Genomic DNA, 24492 nt, shown 5'->3' with positions numbered 1-24492 from the left:
TTAAAAGTAAAATGTTAACTATTTTGTTTGAATTTCGAATTTAGTAAAATTGTGTATTTTATTTGTATACAATTTTTTTTTGTAGATATTTTTAGTTTATTTAAAATAAACAAAAAATGTAATTTTCACTGTACTTAAAATGAAACATTGATATCATCTGCTCATCTGTTACTAAGATGAGTAAATTTTCCTTCGCATGTATTCATAATATTTTAAAATAAGTAAATTTACTTAAACAGATATTTTAACAATAAATTCAATTTTTAATAATAATCCAATCCAATTTATTCAGTATTAAATTTTCTTAAATAACAGAAAATGTATTATTCCTTATACATTTTCCTTGATTTTTCATTAAAAAAAAAAAAATTAGTGAACATTTTCTAAAATAAAACTTTATTTTCATTCATGGTGGGTGCACTTTTTTTGTATGCATATTAAAATTTGAATGATATTTCCATAATGGCTTCTTATTGGTAGCGAGTATTGGAAACAATGGGAAGCATATATCGATAAGAAACAATATTAAAAAAAATATATAATAAAATGTGTTGTATGATAATTGAACACAATAAATATTTTAATAATATATATATATATATATATATATATATATATATATATATATATATATATATATATATATATATATATATATATATATATATATATATATATATATATATATATATATATATATATATATATATATATATATATATATATATATATATATATATATATATATATATATATATATATATATATATATATATATATATATATATATATATATATATATATATATATATATATATATATATATATATATATATATATATATATATATATATATATATATATATATATATATATATATATATATATATATATATATATATATATATATATATATATATATATATATATATATATATATATATATATTTTATATATATATATATATATATATATATATATATATATATATATATATATATATATATATATATATATATATATATATATATATAAAAACAATTTCATAAAGACAAACTAAAAAAAAAAAAACATTGTCTTCTTGCTAATTGCATTTGCCCTCACAGGTTTCCTGTAATACCAACAATGTAGAAGAAATTATACGATTTTATAAATTTTTAAAATTTTTTTACCTTTCGCCTGCACGGAGAATCGAACCGCGGACCATGCACTTTGTAAGCCAACACACTAACCACTGAGCTATGCACCTGTTATGGTCATCAATAGATAAATATCCATATAATTTATATTTATACAACATAGCTTGCGGCGCCCACGAACCTAATAAACAAAGTTTATTTAACAGAAACAAACATTTAGTTTGACACCGTGGAGCAGTGGTTGCTACGTCCGATTTGCATGCCAAGGATCGTGGGTTCGATCCCTGCTTCGACCAAAGTATTTTTTTAACATATATTCCAGATATGTTCGGAAGATTCCGAAAAAATGTTCAACATTACATTGTACTATATTAAATTTTGAACTGTAAAATGTGTCTTATTAAAGACCTAAAGTCACTTTGGGAGCCACCGTGGTGCAATGGTTAGCATGCCCGCCTTGCATACACAAGGTCGTGGGTTCGATTCCTGCTTCGACCGAACACCAAAAAGTTTTTCAGCGGTGGATTATCCCACCTCAGTAATGCTGGTGACATTTCTGAAGGTTTCAAAGCTTCTCTAAGTGGTTTCACTGCAATGTGGAACGTCGTTCGGACTTGGCTATAAAAAGGAGGCCCCTTGTCATTGAGCTTAACATGGAATCGGGCAGCACTCAGTGATAAGAGAAGTTCACCAATGTGGTATCACAATGGACAGAATAGTCTAAGTGAGTCTGATACATCGGGCTGCCACCTAACCTAACCTAAAGTCAGAAAAGAACAGTGTTTGATATAAACGAAATGGACTGTGTTGTTTCAAAAATAACTTTTTTTATTGAAAAAATAAAAATTTTGTAACAAACGAATTTTTTTGGTGATAAAAGTTTAAAATTTTCGAAGCAATTCAAAAAACTATAACAAACGAAAAACGTTTTCGGTACACGTTTTCCAAACGTTTTTTTTTTTCTTTGCGTGTATATACAGCAGTAAGTTCGGCCGGGTTGAATCTTAAGTACTCACCACCATGAATCAAATATAATAGTTTCATTTGATAATTCTTCGTCGTAGCGGCTTACTTGATAATATATATGTTAGAATTTCAGGGGACTTTATTCTCCCAATCACATCAGTTCAACCAGTACGCTTCCCGAAGATACATTTAAAAAATTTACCTGAAATTTTACATTCAGTTTCAAGGAATTGTCATGATCAGTGCGCCTTCTACATCGGTCTATATGGCGGTTCTAGAATCTAGACTCCAAATCGGAGGGCCGGTTTTTAAGGGGGCTATATCAAAACCTGTACCGATGCACAATATATTCAGCACACCTATTTATAATCCTAAAAAAATCCAGATTTTCAGGTAAATTGGATATAAACTATGGTTTCTAGAAACCAAAGAAGTACAATCGGGAGATCGTTTGATATGGTGGCTCTATCAAAACATGGTCTGATACTCACCATTTTTTGGAAAACCTTTTTAAGGTCATAAAATACCTCTAGATTTTCAATTTTAGGCATATTGCATAAAAACTTCGGACTCTAGAAGCCCAAGAGATCGGGAGATCGATCTATATGGGGGCTATACCAAACCATGGACCGATACTCACCATTTTCGGCACATATCTTTACGGCCTCAAAATACTTCTATGTTACATTTCAAATTTCAGGAAAATTGTATAAAAACTATGGTTTCTATAAGCCTAAATCGGGAGGTCGGTTTATATGGGGACTATATCAAAACATGGACCAATATAGCTCATCTTCGAACTTGACCTGCCTGCAGACAAAAGACGAGTTTGTGCAAAATTTCAGCACGATAGCTTCATTATTGAAGACTGTATCTTGATTACAACAGTCAGACAGACATTTTATTTCAAAATGTAATTTTCTTGACATTATTATTATTATTATTATTTTTGTTATTTTGATAAAAAATTTAGAATACTAAATCACCACAGTATTAACACGGTAGGGGATGCATCAAATGGTGTAGACTACCCCTGCAATATTTTAATTTTTGTAATCATTTAAATGAATCTACTAAACAAAGCTCAGCTTGAAATACAACCCATAATTAATGATGTATCCAGGCATTCCGTGTTTTGATTATACTCCAAATCTACAACATCAACTATGAAAATATTCACATATTAACAATGCTGAATATGTAGAACAAAACGTAGTAAAAGTTGTCGAGAAAATTCTTTCTGAATGAGTAATAAATTGAATCGTACTATTGAAGATTGTATCTGTGTTAGGTTAAAAAAATATATAAGACAATTTAATTGATATCTATTCACGATGTTGGAATGCATGGATATTTTTTTGTTTTTAAAAAAAGTTTGAATTTTTGTAATGTACTGTATAAAGAAGCATTAAAAAAGGAAATATGAGTGAGACAGACAAGTTGGAACTTCTTTAAAGTAAAGATATATTTAAGGAACAAGTACAATCTAGACTTCATAAAATTTAAATTCCCTGCAAAAAAGAAAAGATTTTAAAATGTAGTTTAGATATTGTGATCCGGAAGTAGTGCGAATGTGGAGCATTTCCAATGAATCCTTTACATTGCTTTAGAACCCAGCAAAAAAACGTCGCCAAAAAAACTAGTGAAAATGTTCTTTTTGGATCCGGAAGTGGTGCAAACTTGGCGCAGAAGCGATGATTTTAACATGCGCTTGTCATAGGACGGATGTCCTCCATTTCAACAGACGTTGCATTGAATGTGCATCACATCTTAAGGTGTTATGCGAATCCAGTGATTTGGATGTGAATAAAGAAATTATGTGATATTTTGACGAATAAATAATTTTTAAAATATTTTATGATTTTTAATGCATTATAAAGCTTTTCTGGAACTTTTAACATCAAATATTTTCAATAATTCGCAATTTTTCTAGAAAGGATTTAGCATTTTTTTCGGCAAAATTTAAATAATTTGCAGTATTTTATTAATTTTTATACCCTGCGCCACACTGTGGAACAGGGTATTATAAGTTAGTGCATATGTTTGTAACACCCAGAAGGAGACGAGATAGACACATGATGTCTTTGGCAATAATGCTCAGGGTGGGTCCCTGAGTCGATATAATCATGTCCGTCTGTCCGTCCGTCTGTCTGTGAACACATTTTTGTGATCAAAGTCTAGGTCGCAATTTAATTCCAATCGCCTTCAAATTTGGCACATGTTCCTAATTTGGGTCAGAATAGAACCCTATTGATTTTGGAAGAAATCGGTTCAGATTTAGATATAGCTCCCATATATATCTTTCGCCCGATATGCACTAATATGGACCAAGCAGCCAGAGTTTTATACCGATTTGCTTGAAATTTTGTACAAACATAACACTTAGTTGTATAGCCAAGTGTGCAAAATTTGATTGAAATCGGTTCAGATGTAGATATAGCTCCCATATATATCTTTCGCCAGATATGGACTTATATGGCCCCAGAAGCCAGATTTTTTGCCGAATTTGGTTGAAATTTTGCACTAGGAGTACAATTAGTAGTATAGTCAAGTGTGCAAAATTTGATTCAAATCGGTTCAGATTTAGATATAGCTCCCATATATATCTTTTGCCCGATATGGACTAATGTGGTCCTAAAAGCCAGAGTTTTGGCCCAATTTGGTTGAAATTTTGCACAGGGAGTAGATTTAGCATTGTAGCTATTCGTGCCAAATTTAGTTGAAATCGATTCAGATTTAGATATAGCTCCCATATATATCTTTCGCCCGATATGCACACTGAAAAAAATATTGTCGTGAGGTCAAAGATTTCATGTCTTTAAAATACGAATACAAATTTTGCTTAGCATAGAAGACGCATTTCTCTAAAATAAAGTTATTTTCCTTGTCCAAAAGTCGATAAACTTTTCAATGAAGTCGTATTGTCCTTATAATTAAGTGATTTGACTTAAAAATGGGTATCTTAACATGAAAGAAAAAATTTATAGGCTAAGGTCAACTTGACTTTAATAATTCAGAAAAATTCTTTAAATTTAATGAAATTGTCTTTAAATTTGTTGTCTTTTTGCATCTTGACTACAAAGCAAAAAATCGTTCAAATATAGGACATGTTTTTCAAAACTTTATTTTAAAGAAGTTTTTTACTTCAAACATAGCATAATTTCTACTGGAAGTCGAGTCTTAATTTGGAAAATAAAGTTGCCGTTAACTCGTTTTTAAAGGTCTTTGATAGCATATGAAGAAAAAAAGCTGAGAAAGCGAAAAATTAAAATTTGCTTCCTAGAAGCAAGTACACAAAACCTAAATTTAAAAGAGAATTGTGTCTTAAAAGTATCCTTAATTGTATTCTCCGCTTCTTTGGCTCGGAATCAATACCAAATTTTTTAAAGTAAAAACAAAATCTTTGGAACCGAGTATGTTTTTTTTCAGTGCACTTATATGGACCCAGAAGCCAGAGTTTTATCCCGATTAGCTTGAAATTTTGCACAAGGAGTACAATTGGAAGTATAGTTATGTGTGCCAAATTTGATTGAAATCGGTTCAGATTTAGATATAGCTTCCATATATATTTTTCGCCCGATATGGACTTATATGGCCCCAGGAGCCAGAGTTTTGGCCCAATTTGGAAAATTTGGACTAGGAGTACAATTAGTAATATAGTCATGTGTGCCAAATTTGATTGAAATCGGTTCAGATTTAGATATAGCTCCCATATATGTTTTTCTGATTTCGACAAAAATGGTCAAAATACCAACATTTTCCTTGTTAAATCGCCACTGCTTAGTCGAAAATTTGTAAAAATGACTCTAATTTTCCTAAACTTCTAATACATATATATCGAGCGATAAATCATAAATAAACTTTTGCGAAGTTTCCTTAAAATTGCTTCAGATTTAAATGTTTCCCAAAATTTTTTATGACTAACATTGTGTTCCACCCTAGTGCATTAGCCGACTTAAATTTTGAGTCTATAGATTTTGTAGAAGTCTATCAAATTCTGTCCAGATTGAGTGATATTTAAATGTATGTATTTGGGACAAACCTTTATATATAGCCCCCAACACATTTGACGGATGTGATATGGTATCGAAAATTTAGATCTACAAAGTGGTGCAGGGTATAATATAGTCGGCCCCACCCGACTTTAGACTTTCCTTACTTGTTTAATCTATTTTTAACCTATTCGAAACAATAAACATTTAAATTTCCCATTAAAGAGCGAGTTATAAAAAATCGACTCACATGAACTTCCTGTTCAGTTAAAATAAAGAACATCTTTGGGAGGACAGTTTTGGAAGTGCTTTTAAAGTTGTGCCTTAAGAAGAACTTCCAAATTTTAATCTCAAAAAGGGAATTTAAAAACAATTTCACTTTTTTATTTTTTTATTACATTTTTATTTTCTTACTATTAAATTTTTACAAATTAAAAACTCCTACAAAGGATTTGCACCTGGGTATGTTGGCAGAACACCTTAGCCCACTAAGTCACAAACCCCATTGAACATGATGCATCAATAGCATAATTCAAATGTTTGTGATATCAACATAATATGACTCCAAGGTATAACATTCTAGCTACTTCTCGAGATGTCCTTTATCTACGAGGGTTGCATTTTATTAGGGCTGTCATTCGGGATTGGTTTTTAAAAATCCCGGTATTCGGGATTTCAAAATATTTAATCCCGGGATTTTTTCGGGATCCCGAAATTTTCAGAATTCTTTAAATATTTCGAGTAATAACAATCTACAGCACCTAAAATTTTAGTACATTATGCCAATTTGGCTTAATTCAATTTTATTAACAAAACAAGTGAGTAAAGTAGAAAGTCGGGCGGGGCCGACTATATAATACCCAAAACCCCACACTGTGATTTAGTAAACATTAGCATTTGGGGGGTATCATTGGTATAGGTTTGGGAGATGAACCGCATTTCTTAATTTATGAAAATGAAGGAGTACATGCTTATTGCAATTTTATCACACTCTGAACAGAAACGTCATATATTAGGAGCTATACTTGGTTTTACACCTACACTGAAAAAAATATTGTCGTGAGGCCAAAGATTTCATGTCCTTAAAATACGAATTCAAATTTTGCTTCGCATAAAAGACGCATTTCGCTAATATAAAGTTTTTTTTTCTTTGTCCAAAAGTCGATAAACTCAATGAAGTCATATTGTCATTATAATTAAGTGATTTGACTTAAAAATGGGTATCATAACATGAAAGAAAAGTTTTTTGGGTAAGTCAAGTTGAGTTTAAAAATTCAGAAAAATTCTTTGAAATTAATGAAATTGTCTTTAAATTTGTTGTATTTTTGCATAATGTCATTTTAAAGACGTTTCTACTTGAAACATAGAATAATTTCTACTGGAAGTCGAGCCTGAATTTGGAAAATAAAGTTGTCGTTAACTCTTTTTTAAAGGACTTTGATGGCATATGAAGAAAATAAGCTGAAAAAAACGAAAAACTAAAATTTGCTTCCTAGAAGCAAGAACACAAAACCTAAATTTAAAAGAGAATTGTGTCTTAAAAGTATCCTTACTTGTATTCTCCGCTTCTTTGGCTCGGAATCAATACCAAAAAAAGTAAAGACAAAATCTTTGGAACCGGGCATGCTTTTTTTCAGTGTACAGAGTTAGGATATATCAGGTTCATTAGACTATTCAGACCAATCTTATACCACAGTGGTGAACTTATCTCTTATCACTGAGTGCTGCCCGATTCTATGTTAAGCTCAATGACAAGGGACCTCCTTTTTGAAGCCGAGTCCGAACGGCGTTCCACATTGCAGTGAAGCTACTTAGAGAAGCTTTGAAACACTCCGAAATGTCATCAGCACTAGTGAGGAGGGATAATCCACCGCTGAAAAAAACTTTTTGGTGTTTGGTCGAAACTGGGTTTGAACCCACGAACCTGTGTATGCAAGGCGGGCATGCTAACCATTGCAGCCAGTGGCTTCTACCTACAGAGTTAGTAGACCACTAATATTGAGTTCATTATTAAAAAAATAGGAAATTGCTCAATTAGTGTGGATACTGTAGCCAAATTTGTGAAAATCGGACAATGTACACCCTAAAAAAATCGCTTCTGTAACATATACCCCAAACACATTTTGTTTCAAGCATATATATTTTCAGGATTGGTCCAAACAAAATATTGTTTGTCATGTTCAAACATATTATGTTTCTTTTTAGGGCATACACGGGTAGAAACAATTTTAATGAAATTTTCTTTGTGTGGATATATTTTTAAGGCGCCAATTGGTTACTTCCATTATTTTACTTGCAGCATACTCTCTAGGTCTCTCTTTCTAAACACATATATGTTTATAGGATATTTCTAAATTAATATATGTTTGTATCTAAGCATATTATATTTACAAACATTCTTTGTCCCAAACATAATATGTTCTAACATATATGTCCCAAACATGTTATGCTAGTTTATGAACATTATACACTTGCACTTAAAAATATTGTGTTAAAAAAATTGAGTCCAAGCATATAATTTTTACACCCAAACATATGAAAAACAGTATTTTCGTCCGTGTATTTATGTAAGAGCTATGTGTAAGTCTAAGTTCGATCGGCTAATACATCTAAATTTGAAATTTGAGTAACATTTGTCAATAAATAAGAGAATTATGGACAAATTTGGGAAAATCGATCTGCACTGAAAAAAAGCATACTCGGTTCCAAAGATTTTGTCTTTACTTTAAAAAAATTGGTATTGATTCCGAGCCAAAGAAGCGGAGAATACAAGTAAGGATACTTTTTAGACACAATTCTCTTTTAAATTTAGGTTTTGTTTACTTGCTTCTAGGAAGCAAATTTTAATTTTTCGCTTTCTCAGCTTTTTTTCTTCATATGACCACTATGTGGTTTAGGATATAAATATGGGAAACATTTAAATCTGAAGTAATTTTTAGGCGACTTCGCAAAAGTGCATTTATGATTTATCGGTCGATAGATATGTACTAGAAGTATAGGAAAATTGGAGTAAGTTTTACAAGTTTTCGACTTTGCAGTGGCGATTTTACTTGGTATTTTGGCCATTTTTGTCGAAATCAGAAAAACATATATATGGGAGCTATATTTAAATCTGAACCGATTTCAACCATATTCGGCACGCATAGACCCAATGTTAATTCTACTCCCTGTGCAAAATATCACTTAAATCGGATTATAAATTTGACCTCTGTGTTCATATGAGTGTAAATCGGACGAAAGATATATATGGGAGCTATATCTAAATCTGAACCGATTTCAACCAAAAACGGCATGCATTGAGAATGTCAATTCTACTCCCTGAACAACATTTAAAGCATATCAGGGTACAAATCTGACTTCTGGGGCCATATAAAAGCATATCGGGCGAAAGCTATACATATATGTTAGCTATTTCTAAACCTGAACCGATTTCAATCAAATTCGGCACACTTTACTACACTATCAATTGTACTCCTTGTGCAAAATTTAAAGCAAATCACGCTGAAATTCTGGTTTCTGGGGCCATATAGTGGGTGTTGCAAACATATGCACTAACTTATAATACCCTGTTCCACAGTGTGGCACAGGGTATAAAAGGTTTTTTAGATCTGATCACACTACACACAAAAAAAATATTTTTTGACTTCAATCACGAAATTAATTGATCCAATTAATTTTTAATTGAAATGGCTTCAATCACAGAAATGATAGTATCAATTAAAAAATTAATTAAAATTCAATTAAAAATTAACTGATCCAATTAAAAAATTAATTGATACTATTAATTTTTGTGATTGATTTTTGTTTCAGTTAAAAAATTTGTTGAATCAATTATTTTTTAAAACTCAATTAAGACTTTATTTGGAAACATTTTGGTGAAATTTTTTTCTGTGTACTTGTAAGTCTACAATATACGAGTATACTATACGATTTGTGATTGGCACTCACTGTATAACTTCTACCAATTTTTATTTTGTGAATTAGTCGAAGCACTTGTGCACTTGTCTCCCATCGTGTGTGCTTCTATTGTTTCTGCTGCTAGCTCTGCTCGCGACATTGCTTAGAGTCCGCGCAATTTTTGTGTACAATTTGCAATTACTGTCAGTCGTGAATTAAACGCTTAAACGTCAAGTTGTGCTGTGTGGTGGTAGCAAGTGTAAACGAAATAATCAAAACAATAAACGGTGGAATGAAAAAGGAGCAACAACCGTATCTTTAAACAAAACTAAAGAGAATAACTCAATTTTGATAATTAATAAATAAAAAACAAATTCTTCCTCAATTACAAAACAAGCATAAAAATAATTTATATTAAAGCACTAATCGAAGATATATTGAAACACAATGCCCGGAAAAAACGAAGTTGAGAAAAATATTAGTACGGAAAATTCAAACGCTGGCATGATGACCGTTGAAATACCTGTAATTACTCCGGTAATGTCGCCTGAAAACATGACAATCACAACAAATTCGACAACGGCGCCATCGGATACAATGGCATCATCAGCGGCACCACCACCTCCACCTACAACAGCACCCCCATCAAATACTGAAGGGGATGAGGTGGACTTTAAGAAAGTGGATATTAACGAACAATTACAACAAAGTCCACCCATGGTTACAACAACAGTTACCATTATCACCAAAGGTAATGTCATGGTCGTTAAATAAATATAACTCCAACTCCCAGTTAAATAAAGTCATATAAATATAATGGAAAAGTGTTTGTCTGGAGAATGTTTATTTTCAAATCAATCAGCCGTCAATACGACCTAGACAAATTCATCTAGTCTCCGTCCCCAAAAATGATTGTGTGAAATCTCAGTTCGGCTGTTTTCTTCGCAAACATCTTGGGGAAAGATGTAAGCAATGCTAACAGCTAGCCAAAATGCATGCCTTCTATTGTCTGTCTCTAGTAAAAGTTGTTTTGTTTGCTTGGCTGGTTGGTTTGTTTGTTTGTTCATGGCTTAAATTTATTTTCACTCGCTGTGATGATTTTCACAGAAGCAATCATAATAACCACAATGATGGTGAGTGCAATAACTACCCATGCGTGAGTGCATGTGCATGACAGGGGAATGTTTACCACACAACAGATGTGGATTACGTGGAGTTTTGTAAATTTCCACAGGACATGGAAATATCATGTGAAACGATGACATAGTAGGTAAATGATATAAGCAAATCTCATATTTCTATTTATTTCTATAGAACATTTTTTCAATAGAAAGTTTATTTCTATTGATTTTCTTTCAAACATTTATTTCTATAGAAAATTTTGTTAACATTTTACTCCTCTAGAAAATTTTGTCAAAATCTTATTTCTGTAGCAAATTTTGTCAAAATTTTATTTTTATATAGAGAAGTTTATCAAAATTTTATTTCTATAGAAAATTTTGTCAATGTTTTATTTCTACAGAAAATTTTGTCAAAACTTTATTTCTATAGAAAATTTTGTCAAGATTTTATTTTTCTAGAAAATTTTGTCAATATCTTATTTCCGTAGAAAATTTTGTCAAAATTTTATTTCTACAAAAAATTTTGTCAAAATTTTATTTCTACAGAAAATTTTGTCAGAATTTTATTTCTATAGAAAGTTTTGTCAAAATTTTATTTTTCTATAGAAAAGTTTGTCAAAATTTTATTTCTCTAGAAAATTTTGTCAAAATTGTATTTCTATAGAAAATTTTGTCAACATTTTATTGTTATATAGAAAATTTTGTTAAAATTTTATCTCCATAGAAAATTTTGTCAAAATTTTATTTCTATAAAAAATGTTGTCAAAATTTTATTTTTCTAGAAAATTTTGTCAAAATCTTATTTCTGTAGAAAATTTTGTCAACATTTTATTTCTGTAGAAAATTTTGTCAAAGTTTTATTTCTATAGAAAACTTTGTCAACATTTTATTTTTATTGAAAATTTTGTCAAAATCTTATTTCTGTAGAAAATTTTGTAAAAATTTTATTTTTCTATAGAAAGGTTTGTCAAAATTTTATTTTTATATAGGAAAGTTTATCAAAATTTTATTTCCATAGAAAATTTTGTAAAAATTTTATTCCTATTTTGGCAATGTTTTATTTGTACAGAAAATTTTGTCAAAATTTTATTTCTATAGAAAATTTTGGCAAAATTGTATTTCTATAGAAAATTTTGTCAAGATTTTATTTTGCTAGAAAATTTTGTCAAAATCTTATTTCTGTAGAAAATTTTGTCAAAATTTTATTTCTCTAGAAAATTTTATTTCTATAGAAAATTTTGTAAAAATTTTATTCCTATAGAAAATTTTGTCAATTTGTTTTTCTACAGAAAATTTTGTCAAAACTTTATTTCCATGGAAAATTTTGTCAAAATTTTATTTATATAGAAAATTTTGTCAACATTTTATTTCTCTAGAAAATTTTGTCAAAATTGTATTTCTCTAGAGAATTTTGTCAACATTTTATTTCAATAGAAAGATTTGTCAAAATTTTATTTTTCTATAGAAAAGTTTGTCAAAATTCTATTTCTCTAGAGACGTTTGTCAAAATTGTATTTCTATAGAGACGTTTGGCAAAATTGTATTTTTATAGAAAGTTTTGTCAACATTTTATTTTTATATAGAAAAGTTTGTCAAAATTTTATTTTTCTATAAAAAATTTTGTCAAAATTTTATTTCTATAGAAAATTTTGTCAAAAGTTTATTTCTGTAGAAAATTTTGTCAAAATTTTATTTCTATAGAAAATTTTGTCAAAATTTTATTTCTGTAGAAAATTTTGTCAAAAAATTTATTTGTATAGAAGATTTTGTCAAAATTTTATTTCTATAGAAAATTTTGTCAACATTTTATTTCTATAGAAAATTTTGTCAAAATTTTATTTCTATGGAAATTTTTAAAGTACCTCTATATTTTGCAAAATATTCCAATCAAGAATTCCACCAAACAGTAAAAAATCTACCATTTTTGGTAGAAATCTACCAATTGTGCCAACCTTTCTTTGCCCGCTTTCAATGCGTCAATTGAGGCGGGCTTTGTAGCTTTTGCAATTTACGTACCCAAGTTTTCGATAAAAAAAGGTGATCTTCCGCCAACTTTCCAAAAGCCTATTCACCAAAAATTCTGCGTTGCTATAGGTCGTTTTTCACGTTTTTGAGTAACAGAGGCGAACGACGACGAATCGATGATTGACACACTGAAAAAAATATTTACGTGATATTAAAGATTACGCAACCTCAATTTTAGGATGCGCAATTTACACACTATTAAGGAAAATTTTCTTTAAAATAATGATATTTTAATTAAAAGAAAGTTTGTAATCTTTGCTTTTGAAAATTTTTACATTTTGAAAATTTGCGTCTCTTTGTTAAAGTTGCATGTCTTTAAACTAAGGCAAATTTTCATTAAAGTAAAGAAATACAAAAACAAAATTAAATTAATATTGCATCTTTAGATTTGGGACATTACATTTAAGAGAATGTAATGTCCCAAACATAATATGTTCTAACATATTAACATATACATATGTTCCAAACATGTTATACCAGCTTATGAACAAAAATAATGTGCTAAAATACATATAATTTTTACACTCAAACATATGGAAAATAGTCTTTTTCGTCCGTGTATAAATTTAAAATGTAATTTCGGAACTATTTCATTAGAACCGATCTTCTAGAGGTAGTTTACCTGAAGTTCTATATATCATCAAGTTTGCAGGTTATATGATTACTAGTAATTATACCCTTCACCACTACTGTGGTACAGGGTATAATAAGTTTGTACATTTGTATGTAACGCCAAGAAATAATAGTCATAGACCCATCTTTTAGTATACCGATCGGCTTAGAATTAAATTCTGAGTCGATTTAGCGATGTCCGTCTGTCTGTCCGTCCGTCTGTCTGTATATGTAATTTTGTGCACAAAGTACAGCTTGCAATTTAAATCCTATCGTCCTCAATTTTGGCATGGGGTCTTTCTTCGGGTCGAAAACAATCGCTATTGATTTTGGAAAAAATCGGTTCAGATTTAGATATAGCTGCCATATATATTTATCACCGATTTGATCATAATTCACGTATTTATGAACCGATCTTCTTCAAATTTCGTACATCTGAATGTTTTGTCGGTTACGTAAAACCTGCAAAACATCAGCTGAATCGGTTCAGATTTAGATATAGCTCCCATATATACCTTTCGTCCGATTTGGACTTATATGGCCTCAAAAGCCAGAATTTTACCCTGATTTGCTTCAAATTTAGCACAAGGAGTACGTTTAATAATATTGTTAACTGTGCCAAATTTGGTTAAAATCGGTTCAGATTTATATATAGCTCCCATATATATCTTTCGTCCGATTTGCACTTATATGGCTTCAAAAGCCAGAATTTTGCCCTGATTTGATTCAAAATTTGCACAAAGTGTACGTTTAATAATATGGTTAACTGTGCCAAATTTGGTTGAAATCGGTTCAGATTTAGATATAGCTCACATATATATCTTTCGTTCGATTTGTACTTATATGGCCTCAAAAGCCAGAATTTTACCCTGATTTGCTTCAAATTTTGCAAAAGGAGTGCGTTTAATAGTATGGTTAACTGTGCCAAATTTGTTTGGACTCGGTTCAGATTTAGATATAGCTCCCGTATATATATTTCGTCCGATTTGCACAAAAGCCAGAGTTGAAGCTTGATTTGCTTCAAATTTTGTATATACGCCAGAGTTGAGTAGAATGTTTTATATTTTAGACCCATTTTCAATGGGAGTTTCCTTCAGTTGACTCGATAGTTTCCACAGAGAATATATTTAATATGCTTTTTGATCTAATTGGTTCAGATTTCGTAGTCATATTTCACACTGTAATACCACACTTTCCACAAAACGGTCGAGTTTTAAATAAACTAGGCCAAATAATATATCACAACCCACAATTGACCACATATAATGCCGAGATTTAACCAATATCCTTGTAAAAGCGCCACTGTAGTAAAAATTTTAAATATTACTTAAATTTTCCTTTATCTTGAATACGTATTTCTCGCTCGATAAATCGTAAATATTATTTCGTACAATTGCATTAAAATTGCCCTAGCTTTATATTTGCCATATTTTGTATGTTAACAAACATTGTGTTTCATCCCAGGGTACTAGCCGATTAAAATTTTAATTCTAGAGATTTTATAGAAGTACAAAAAATTGTCTCCATATTGTATATAAATTATATAAATATTTCTAATAAAAGCCTTCATAATAACTCCCAACAAATTTGAAAGAGTTGAAATGGTAACACAAATTTTTGGTCTATAAAGTGGTGAAGGGTATAATATAGTCGGCCCTGCCCGACTTTAGACTTTACTTACATGTTTTCAAATAAAACTATTATACTGATTCCAAATATATACTTGATAACAAATAAAGGGTGATTCTTTTGAGGTTAGGATTTTCATGCATTAGTATTTGACAGGTCACGTGGGATTTCAGACATGGTGTCAAAGAGAAAGATGCTCAGTATGCTTTGACATTTCATCATGAATAGACTTACGATCTGCCACAACGTCGAATTTTCAGTGAATGGGCCCTAGAAAAGTTGGCAGAAAATCCGCTTTTTTATCGACAAATTTTGTTCAGCGATGAGGCTCATTTCTGGTTGAATGGCTACGTAAATAAGCAAAATTGCCGCATTTGGAGTGAAGAGCAACCAGAAGCCGTTCAAGAACTGCCCATGCATCCCGAAAAATGCACTGTTTGGTGTGGTTTGTACGCTGGTGGAATCATTGGACCGTATTTTTTCAAAGATGCTGTTGGACGCAACGTTACGGTGAATGGCGATCGCTATCGTTCGATGCTAACAAACTTTTTGTTGCCAAAAATGAAAGAACTGAACTTGGTTGACATGTGGTTTCAACAAGATGGCGCTACATGCCACACAGCTCGCGATTCTATGGCCATTTTGAGGGAAAACTTCGGAGAACAATTCATCTCAAGAAATGGACCGGTAAGTTGGCCACCAAGATCATGCGATTTGACGCCTTTAGACTATTTTTTGTGGGGCTACGTCAAGTCTAAAGTCTACAGAAATAAGCCAGCAACTATTCCAGCTTTGGAAGACAACATTTCCGAAGAAATTCGGGCTATTCCGGCCGAAATGCTCGAAAAAGTTGCCCAAAATTGGACTTTCCGAATGGACCACCTAAGACGCAGCCGCGGTCAACATTTAAATGAAATTATCTTCAAAAAGTAAATGTCATGGACCAATCTAACGTTTCAAATAAAGAACCGATGAGATTTTGCAAATTTTATGCGTTTTTTAAAAAAAAAAGTTATCAAGCTCTTAACAAATCACCCTTTATATACTTGTTATACCCTCCACCATAGAATGGGGGTATATTAACTTTGTCATTCCGTTTGTAACACATCGAAATATTGCTCTAAGACTCCATAAAGTATATATTCTGGGTCGTGGTGAAATTTTGAGTCGATCTGAGTATGCCCGTCCTTCCGTCCGTCTGTTGAAATCACGTTAACTTCCGAACGAAACAAGCTATCGACTTGAAACTTGGCAGAAGTAGTTGTTATGGATGTAGGTCGGATGGTATTGCAAATGGGCCATATCGGTCCACTTTTACGTTTAGCCCCCATGTAAACGGACCCCCAAATTTGGCTTGCGATTCCTCTAAGAGAAGCAAATTTCATCCGATCCGGCTGAAATTTGGTACATGGTGTTAGTATATGGTCTCTAATAACCATGCAAAAATTGGTCCAAATCGGTTCATAATTAAATATAGCCCTCATATAAATCGATCCCCCGATTTGGCTTGCGGAGCCTCTAAGAGAAGCAAATTTCATCCGATCCGGCTGAAATTACAGGGTGCTAGTATATGGTCTTTAACAAACATGCGAAAATTGGTCCACATCGGTCCATAGTTATATATAGCCCCCATATAAACCGATCCGCAGATGTGACCTCCGGAGCCCCTTAGAAGACCAAAATTCATCTGATTAAGTTGAAATTTGGTACGTGATGTTAGTATATGGTATCCAACAACCATGCAGGAATTGGTTCATATCAGTCCATAATTATATATAGCCCCCATATAAACTGATCCCCAAATTTGACCTCCGGAGCCCCTTGGAAGAGCAAAATTCATCCGCTTCGGTTGAAATTTGGTACGTGGTGGTAGTATATGATATTTAACAACCATGCCAAAAGTGGTCCATATCAGTCCATAATCATATATAGCCCCCATATAAACCGATTCCGAGATTTGGTTTTGGAGCCTCTTGGAGGAGCAAATTTCATCCGAGTCTGTTGAAATTTGGTACATTGTGCTAGTATATGGCCGTTAACAACCATGCCTAACTAGGTTCATATCGGTCTATAGTTATATATAGCCTTCAGATAAATCGATCCCCAAATCACACAAAAAAATTTGGTCCATATCAAGTTTAAAATTCTATATAGCCCCCATATAAGCGACCCCCATATTTCAAGTCTGGCTCTCTACGTACCGTGCAAAAGTCCATATGATTCGTAATTATTTGTAACTTTTTTGTCTAATATATACCACGTATGGACTAACTCACAATTCAGAAAACGATGTTAAGAAGTTTTAAGATACCACAACCCAAGTAATTCGATTGTGGATGACAGTCTTTCGTAGAAGTTTCTACGCAATCCATGGTGGAGGGTACATAAGATTCGGCCTGGTCGATCTTACGGCTAGAGAAAACTGCAACCACTGTTGCATTACTCTTCAATGTTTCACATGTTCACTCAATAAGTGTTGAATTTTATGTTAGTTTTGTTTTTACAAGAGCAAATACAGAAAAGCGAAAGTGTAACGAGCAAGCAACTAACCAATAAAGCGGCAAGCAATCAGCCAACATGTCCGTCCGTCCGTCGTTTTGTGCATTTGAACATGGCATTGACATGATAATGCAGATAACCTGTTTAGGTTTTCCATGATTTCAATTTGGTCTGAAAACGCATTGAGACTTTATTGAATCCATTAGATGTCTGTAATAGAAATGCATTCGTACTATCATTTTCCATGGATGAGACCATGGTACATCCAAGATTAACTACGCAAAGCGTAGTTCACATTTGGAGATTAGGTCTTTTTTCAAAATTAGAAAATATGGAATCATCGCAGGCGTTCTCAATAATTAAGATTTCTTGTCAATATTATTATTACAAAAATTTTACTAAAATGAGAAACCAGCCATAAATGCTCTATTGTCTTAGTCATATGTATGACTATATCATCATCTGCGTCGTGGATTTCCATCATACGAATAAAGTTTCATCTTTGAACTCTTCAATTGTAATTGTAGTGACTCTTACAACATTTCCCATTGATCTAAAAAAATAATACAAATAAAATTCAAAAAGAACCCACTCACTTTAATCGAAAGTTGTATGGAGCGTAGTAGGCCATTGTTAGTCGGTTATCCGTCATGCACTAAGGGTGCAATTGACTGACTATTCATTGATGCGATCATAAATTTAATTTCATAGCCATTGGATTGCAAGTACAATTGCAACGATGACAGCAACACTGCCAAAAGCTGTAACATTAAATCGACGTTTAACCGCAACACACCATAATCGTTGTTTTTTTTTGTCACTGTAGATATATTCGATTTAATTGAACGAAGAATTTTTTGTGTGAATATAATCAAAAGGAATTGTAATAATAAAAGTTTATAACTTGAAAATATATACACAAAAACATATATTTTATACATAAATTTCTACAATTTAAACAAGTAAGTAAAGTCTAAAGTCGGGCGGGGTCGACTATATTATACCCTTCACCTTTATGTAGACCAAAATTTGTGTTACCATATCTGATTTATATCTGAAACGATTTGGAGACAATTTTTTGTACTTCTACAAAATCGCTAGAATTAAAAATTAAATCGGCTAATACCCTGGAATGAAACACAATGTTAGTAAAAACAAGTAAGTAAAGTCTAAAGTCGGGCGGGGCCGACTATATTATACCCTTCACCATTATGTAGACCAAAATTTGTGTTACCATATCTGATTTATATCTGAAAAGATTTGGAGACAATTTTTTGTACTTCTACAAAATCGCTAAATAGAATTAAAAATTAAATCGGCTAATACCCTGGGATGAAACACAATGTTAGTAAAAAAACAAGTAAGGAAAGTCTAAAGTCGGGCGGGGCCGACTATATTATACCCTGCACCACTTTGTAGATCTAAATTTTCGATACCATATCACATCCATCAAATGTGTTGGGTGCTATATATAAAGGTTTGTCCCAAATACATACATTTAAATATCACTCGATCAGGACAGAATTTGATAGACAAAATCTATAGACTAAAAATTTAAGTTGGCTAATGCACTAGGGTGGAACGCAATTTTAGTAAAAAATATGGGAAACATTTAAATCTGAAGCAATTTTAAGGAAACTTCGCATAAGTTTATTTATGATTTATCACTCGATATATATGTATTAGAAGTAGAGGAAAATTAGAGTCATTTTTACAACTTTTCGACTAAGCAGTGGCGATTTAACAAGGAAAATGTTGGTATTTTGACCATTTTTGTCGAAATCAGAAAAACATATATATGGGAGCTATATCTAAATCTGAAACGATTTCAATCAAATTTGGCACACATGACTATATTTCTAATTGTACTCCTAGTGCAAAATTTCAACCAAATTGGGCCAAAACTCTGGCTTCTGGGGCCATATAAGTCCATATCGGGCGAAAAATATATATGGAAGCTAAATCTAAATCTGAACCGATTTCAATCAAATTTGGCACACATGACTATACTACCAATTGTACTCCTTGTGCAAAATTTCAAGCTAATCGGGATAAAACTCTGGCTTCTGGGTTCATATAAGTACATATCGGGTGAAATATATATGGGAGCTATATCTAAATCTGAATCGATTTCAACCAAATTTGGCACGCATAGCTACAATGCTAAATCTACTCCCTGTGTAAAATTTCAACCAAATTGGGCCAAAACTCTGGCTTTTAGGACCATATTAGTCCATATCGGGCGAAAGATATATATGGGAGCTATATCTAAATCTGAACCGATTTCAATCAAATTTTGCGCACTTTACTACACTACTAATTGTACTCCTTGTGCAAAATTTCAAGCTAATCTGGATAAAAATCTGGCTTCTGGGGCCATATAAGTCATATCGGGCGAAAGATATATATGGGAGCTATATCTAAATCTGAACCGATTTCAATCAAATTTTGCACACTTGACTATATGACTAAGTGTTATGTTTGTACAAAATTTCAAGCAAATCGGTATAAAACTCTGGCTGCTGGGTCCATATTAGTGCATATCGGGAGAAAGATATATATGGGAGCTATATCTAAATCTGAACCGATTTCTTCCAAAATCAATAGGGTTCTATTCTGACCCAAATTAGGAACATGTGCCAAATTTGAAGGCGATTGGACTTAAATTGCGACCTAGACTTTGATCACAAAAATATGTTCACAGACAGACGGACGGACAGACGGACATGGTTATATCGACTCAGGGACCCACCCTGAGCATTATTGCCAAAGACACCATGTGTCTATCTCGTCTCCTTCTGGGTGTTACAAACATATGCACTAACTTATAATACCCTGTTCCACAGTGTGGCGAAGGGTATAACAAACTTATTATACACAGTAGTGGTGAAGGGTATAGATATGGGAAATATAAAGCTAGAGCAATTTTGATGCAATTGTACAAAATAGCATTTGTGATTTATCGGGCGATACATATGTATTGGAGATATAGGAAAATTGGAGTAATATTTAAAATTTTTGCTACTCAGCAGTGGCGATTTTACAACGATATTGGTTAAATCTCGCCAAGATATGTGGTCAATTGTGGGTTGTGATATATTATTTGGGCAATTCGGGCGATATTTCCACAAGTCGGAGGTTTATTGAAAATTCGACCATTCTGTGGAAAGTTTGGCATTACAGTGTGTAGGATATGACTACGATATGGGGAAATCATCACAGAATTTCATGTAAAATGTGGGTATTTTGGCCATATTAGATCAAGATGGCACACTTAAATAGCATATGTTATTAAATGTATTCTATGTGGAAACTATCGAATCAATTGGAGGAAACTCCCATTGAAAATGGGTCTAAAATATGAAACATTCTACCATATTTCCCCTACTCTGGCGTACATATATCTAAATATAAACCGATTTTGATCAAATTTGACATGCATAGTTGGAATAATAATCCTGCTATCTCAGCAAAAAACATAAATGGGAGAATAATTGTGGCCTCCGTGGTCATATGGGTATAAATCGAACGAAAGCTATATATGAGAGCTATATCTAAATCTGAACCGATTTCAACCAAATTTGGCACGCTTAACGATACTATTAACAGGTTGGCTAATAAGTCCCCGGTCTAACAAAGAAAAACACATTTTTTTTTGTCAAAATTCGTTTTTATTATTCAACATAGCTCCCTTCGAGAGCGATACAACGATTATAACGACCTTCAAATTTTTTGATACCATTTTGGTAGTACTCCTTCGCTTTTGCCTCAAAATAGGCCTCAGTTTCGGCGATCACCTCTTCATTGCAGCCAAATTTTTTCCCTGCGAGCATCCTTTTGAGGTCTGAGAACAAAAAAAGTCGCTGGGGGCGATCTGGAGAATACGGTGGGTGGGGAAGCAATTCGAAGCCCAATTCATGAATTTTTGCCATCGTTCTCAATGACTTGTGGCACGGTGCGTTGTCTTGGTGTAACAACACTTTTTTCTTCTTCATATGGGGCCGTTTTGTCGCGATTTCGACCCTCAAACGCTCCAATAACGCTCCAATAATCCCTTCTCAAGATAATCGATAAAAATTATTCCATGCGCATCCCAAAAAACAGAGGCCATTACTTTGCCAGCGGACTTTTGAGTCTTTCCACACTTCGGAGACGGTTCACCGGTCGCTGTCCACTCAGCCGACTGTCGATTGGACTCAGGAGTGTAGTGATGGAGCCATGTTTCATCCATTGTCACATATCGACGGAAAAACTCGGGTGTATTACGAGTTAACAGCTGCAAACACCGCTCAGAATCATCAACACGTTGTTGTTTTTGGTCAAATGTGAGCTCGCGCCGCACCCATTTTGCACAGAGCTGCCGCATATCCAAATATTAATGAATGATATGACCAACACGTTCCTTTGATATCTTTAAGGCATCTGCTATCTCGATCAACTTCATTTTACGGTCATTCCAAATCATTTTGTGGATTTTTTTGATGTTTTCGTCTGTAACCACCTCTTTCGGGCGACCACTGCGTTTACCGTCCTCCGTGCTCATTTCACCACGTTTGAATTTTGCATACCAATCAATTGTTGTTGATTTCCCTGGGGCAGAGTCCGGAAACTCATTATCAAGCCAAGTTTTTGCTTCCGCCATATTTTTTCCCTTCAGAAAACAGTATTTTTTCAAAACACAAAATTCCTTTTTTTCCATTTTTTTCACAATAACAAAAGTTGCTTCACAAAAGACGCTCTATCTCACAAACTAATTGACTTACAGACGTCAAATTTTGACATGAATCATTTGAAGGTTGGTACTATATAAAAATAATATGCATTTAATACTATGTGTTAGACCGGGGACTTATCAGCCAACATGTTAAACGTACAAAATTTGAAGCAAATCAGGGCAAAACTCTGGCCTTTGAGGCCATATTAGTCGAAATCGGACGAAATATATATATGGGAGCATATCTAAATCTTAATCGATTTCAACCAAATTTAGCACAATTAACAATACTATTAAACGTACTTCTTGTGCAAAATTTGAAGCAAATCAGGACAAAACTCTGGCTTTTGAAGCCATATAAGTTCAAATTGGACGGAAGATATATATGGGAGCTATGTCTAAATCTGAACCGATTTGGCTGATATTTTGCATATCTTACGAAAGCGCCAAAATATTTGGCTGCCCGACATTTTGAGAAAATACGTTGATAAATACTTCAATTATTACCAGATCGGTGATAAATATATATGGCAGCTACATCTAAATCTGAACCGATTTTTTCCAAAATCTATAGCGATTGTACATATACAGCAGGGTTGGCCTGTCACAAACTGTGACTTTTGCGACATACATTTGCGACGGTATAATACGTATGTCGCAAAAGTCGTAAACCTACTGTAGAAAACCAAATTTTGAATAGAAGAAATCCTGAACATTTTTTAATTTAGTTTGACAGCATTCGCTGTGAGTTTCTGCAGAAATTTGTGAAAGTTTTCCCGTGGTCAAGCCTATTTTCTTAGGTGGTATCGAAATTCCCGTTGGTGAGTGTGCAAAATACTTGGGGTTATATTGCACAGGAGACTGAACTTAAAGCTAAGAAAGGACGAGAAAATCCACGGTTACCCTGTACTCGTGCAAAAGGCAATAGGGAAAATGTGGGGACTAAAACCGAAAATTGTGAACATTCCTAAGAATTGAAACTTCTTCGCACATAACATCGTCTTGGATATCATCGAATTCGCTGCCTAGCTGACGCGACTAAAGTATTTTCAGTTTGCGACTTTTGTTACTTTTTCTACATTTACGACGCGTATGTGACGTTTACGACGTTTACAACTTTGCGACAGTCGCAAACCTAAAAAAGTTTGATACAGACCATCTCTGATATACAGACAGACGGATATCGCTAAATCGACTCAGAATTTAATTCTAAGACGAAGAACGATGGTTTTCAGACTTTTCCTTCTTGGCGTTACATACAAATGAATAAACTTATTATACCACTTATTATAGCATTTTGCACCCAAAAATATTATATGCTTAAAAAAAATTCTCCCAAACAATATTGTGCTCAAAATTTTATTTATTTATTTATATATTTACAATCATAATGAATTATGAAAATAAACAGGTAATATAGGTGCTAACAACGTAGGTTTTCGACCTGAATGCTCAAAATTTTGTTTCTGCCCAATTGTATATTCCCCCACATCTTTCTCACTTCCACGAGATTTTTTAGTTCTTAGCACCTTTTTCTGTAATACAAACATTGTAGAAGAAATTATTCAATTGTATGATTTTTATACCCTCCACCATAGGATGGGGGTATATTAACTTTGTCATTCCGTTTGTAACACATCGAAATATTGCTCTAAGACCCCATAAAGTATATATATTCTGGGTCGTGGTGAAATTCTGAGTCGATCTAAGCATGTCCGTCCGTCTGTCCGTCTGTCCGGCTGTCCGTCCGTCTGTGGAAATCACGCTAACTTCCGAACGAAACAAGCTATCGACTTGAAACTTGGCAAAAGTAGTTGTTATTGATGTAGGTCGGATGGTATTGAAAATCGGCCATATCGGACCACGTTTACGTATAGCCCCCATATAAACCGATCCCC

General features: G+C 32.8%; 1 protein-coding gene across 2 annotated transcripts in view; it reads left to right on the top strand.

Annotated features, from left to right (window-relative positions):
- LOC142233559 (plasma membrane ascorbate-dependent reductase CYBRD1) overlaps positions 1 to 24492 on the top strand; it is a 63792-nt gene that overhangs the window by 613 nt on the left and 38687 nt on the right. The window contains exon 1 of one of the 2 annotated variants that reach the window (XM_075304515.1): positions 10195 to 10745. The exons of the other annotated variant lie outside the window; for it this stretch is intronic. Within the exon in view, the coding sequence (XP_075160630.1) occupies positions 10442 to 10745 (304 nt within the window). The 5' untranslated portion in view covers positions 10195 to 10441. Of the gene's footprint in view, positions 1 to 10194; positions 10746 to 24492 lie in introns of those variants that run through there. 2 annotated transcript variants of the gene reach the window in all.

Source organism: Haematobia irritans, chromosome 4, assembly GCF_050003625.1.
Source record: "Haematobia irritans isolate KBUSLIRL chromosome 4, ASM5000362v1, whole genome shotgun sequence".
NCBI lineage: Eukaryota > Metazoa > Arthropoda > Insecta > Diptera > Muscidae > Haematobia > Haematobia irritans.
This window is presented reverse-complemented; position numbering and strand designations above follow the sequence as displayed.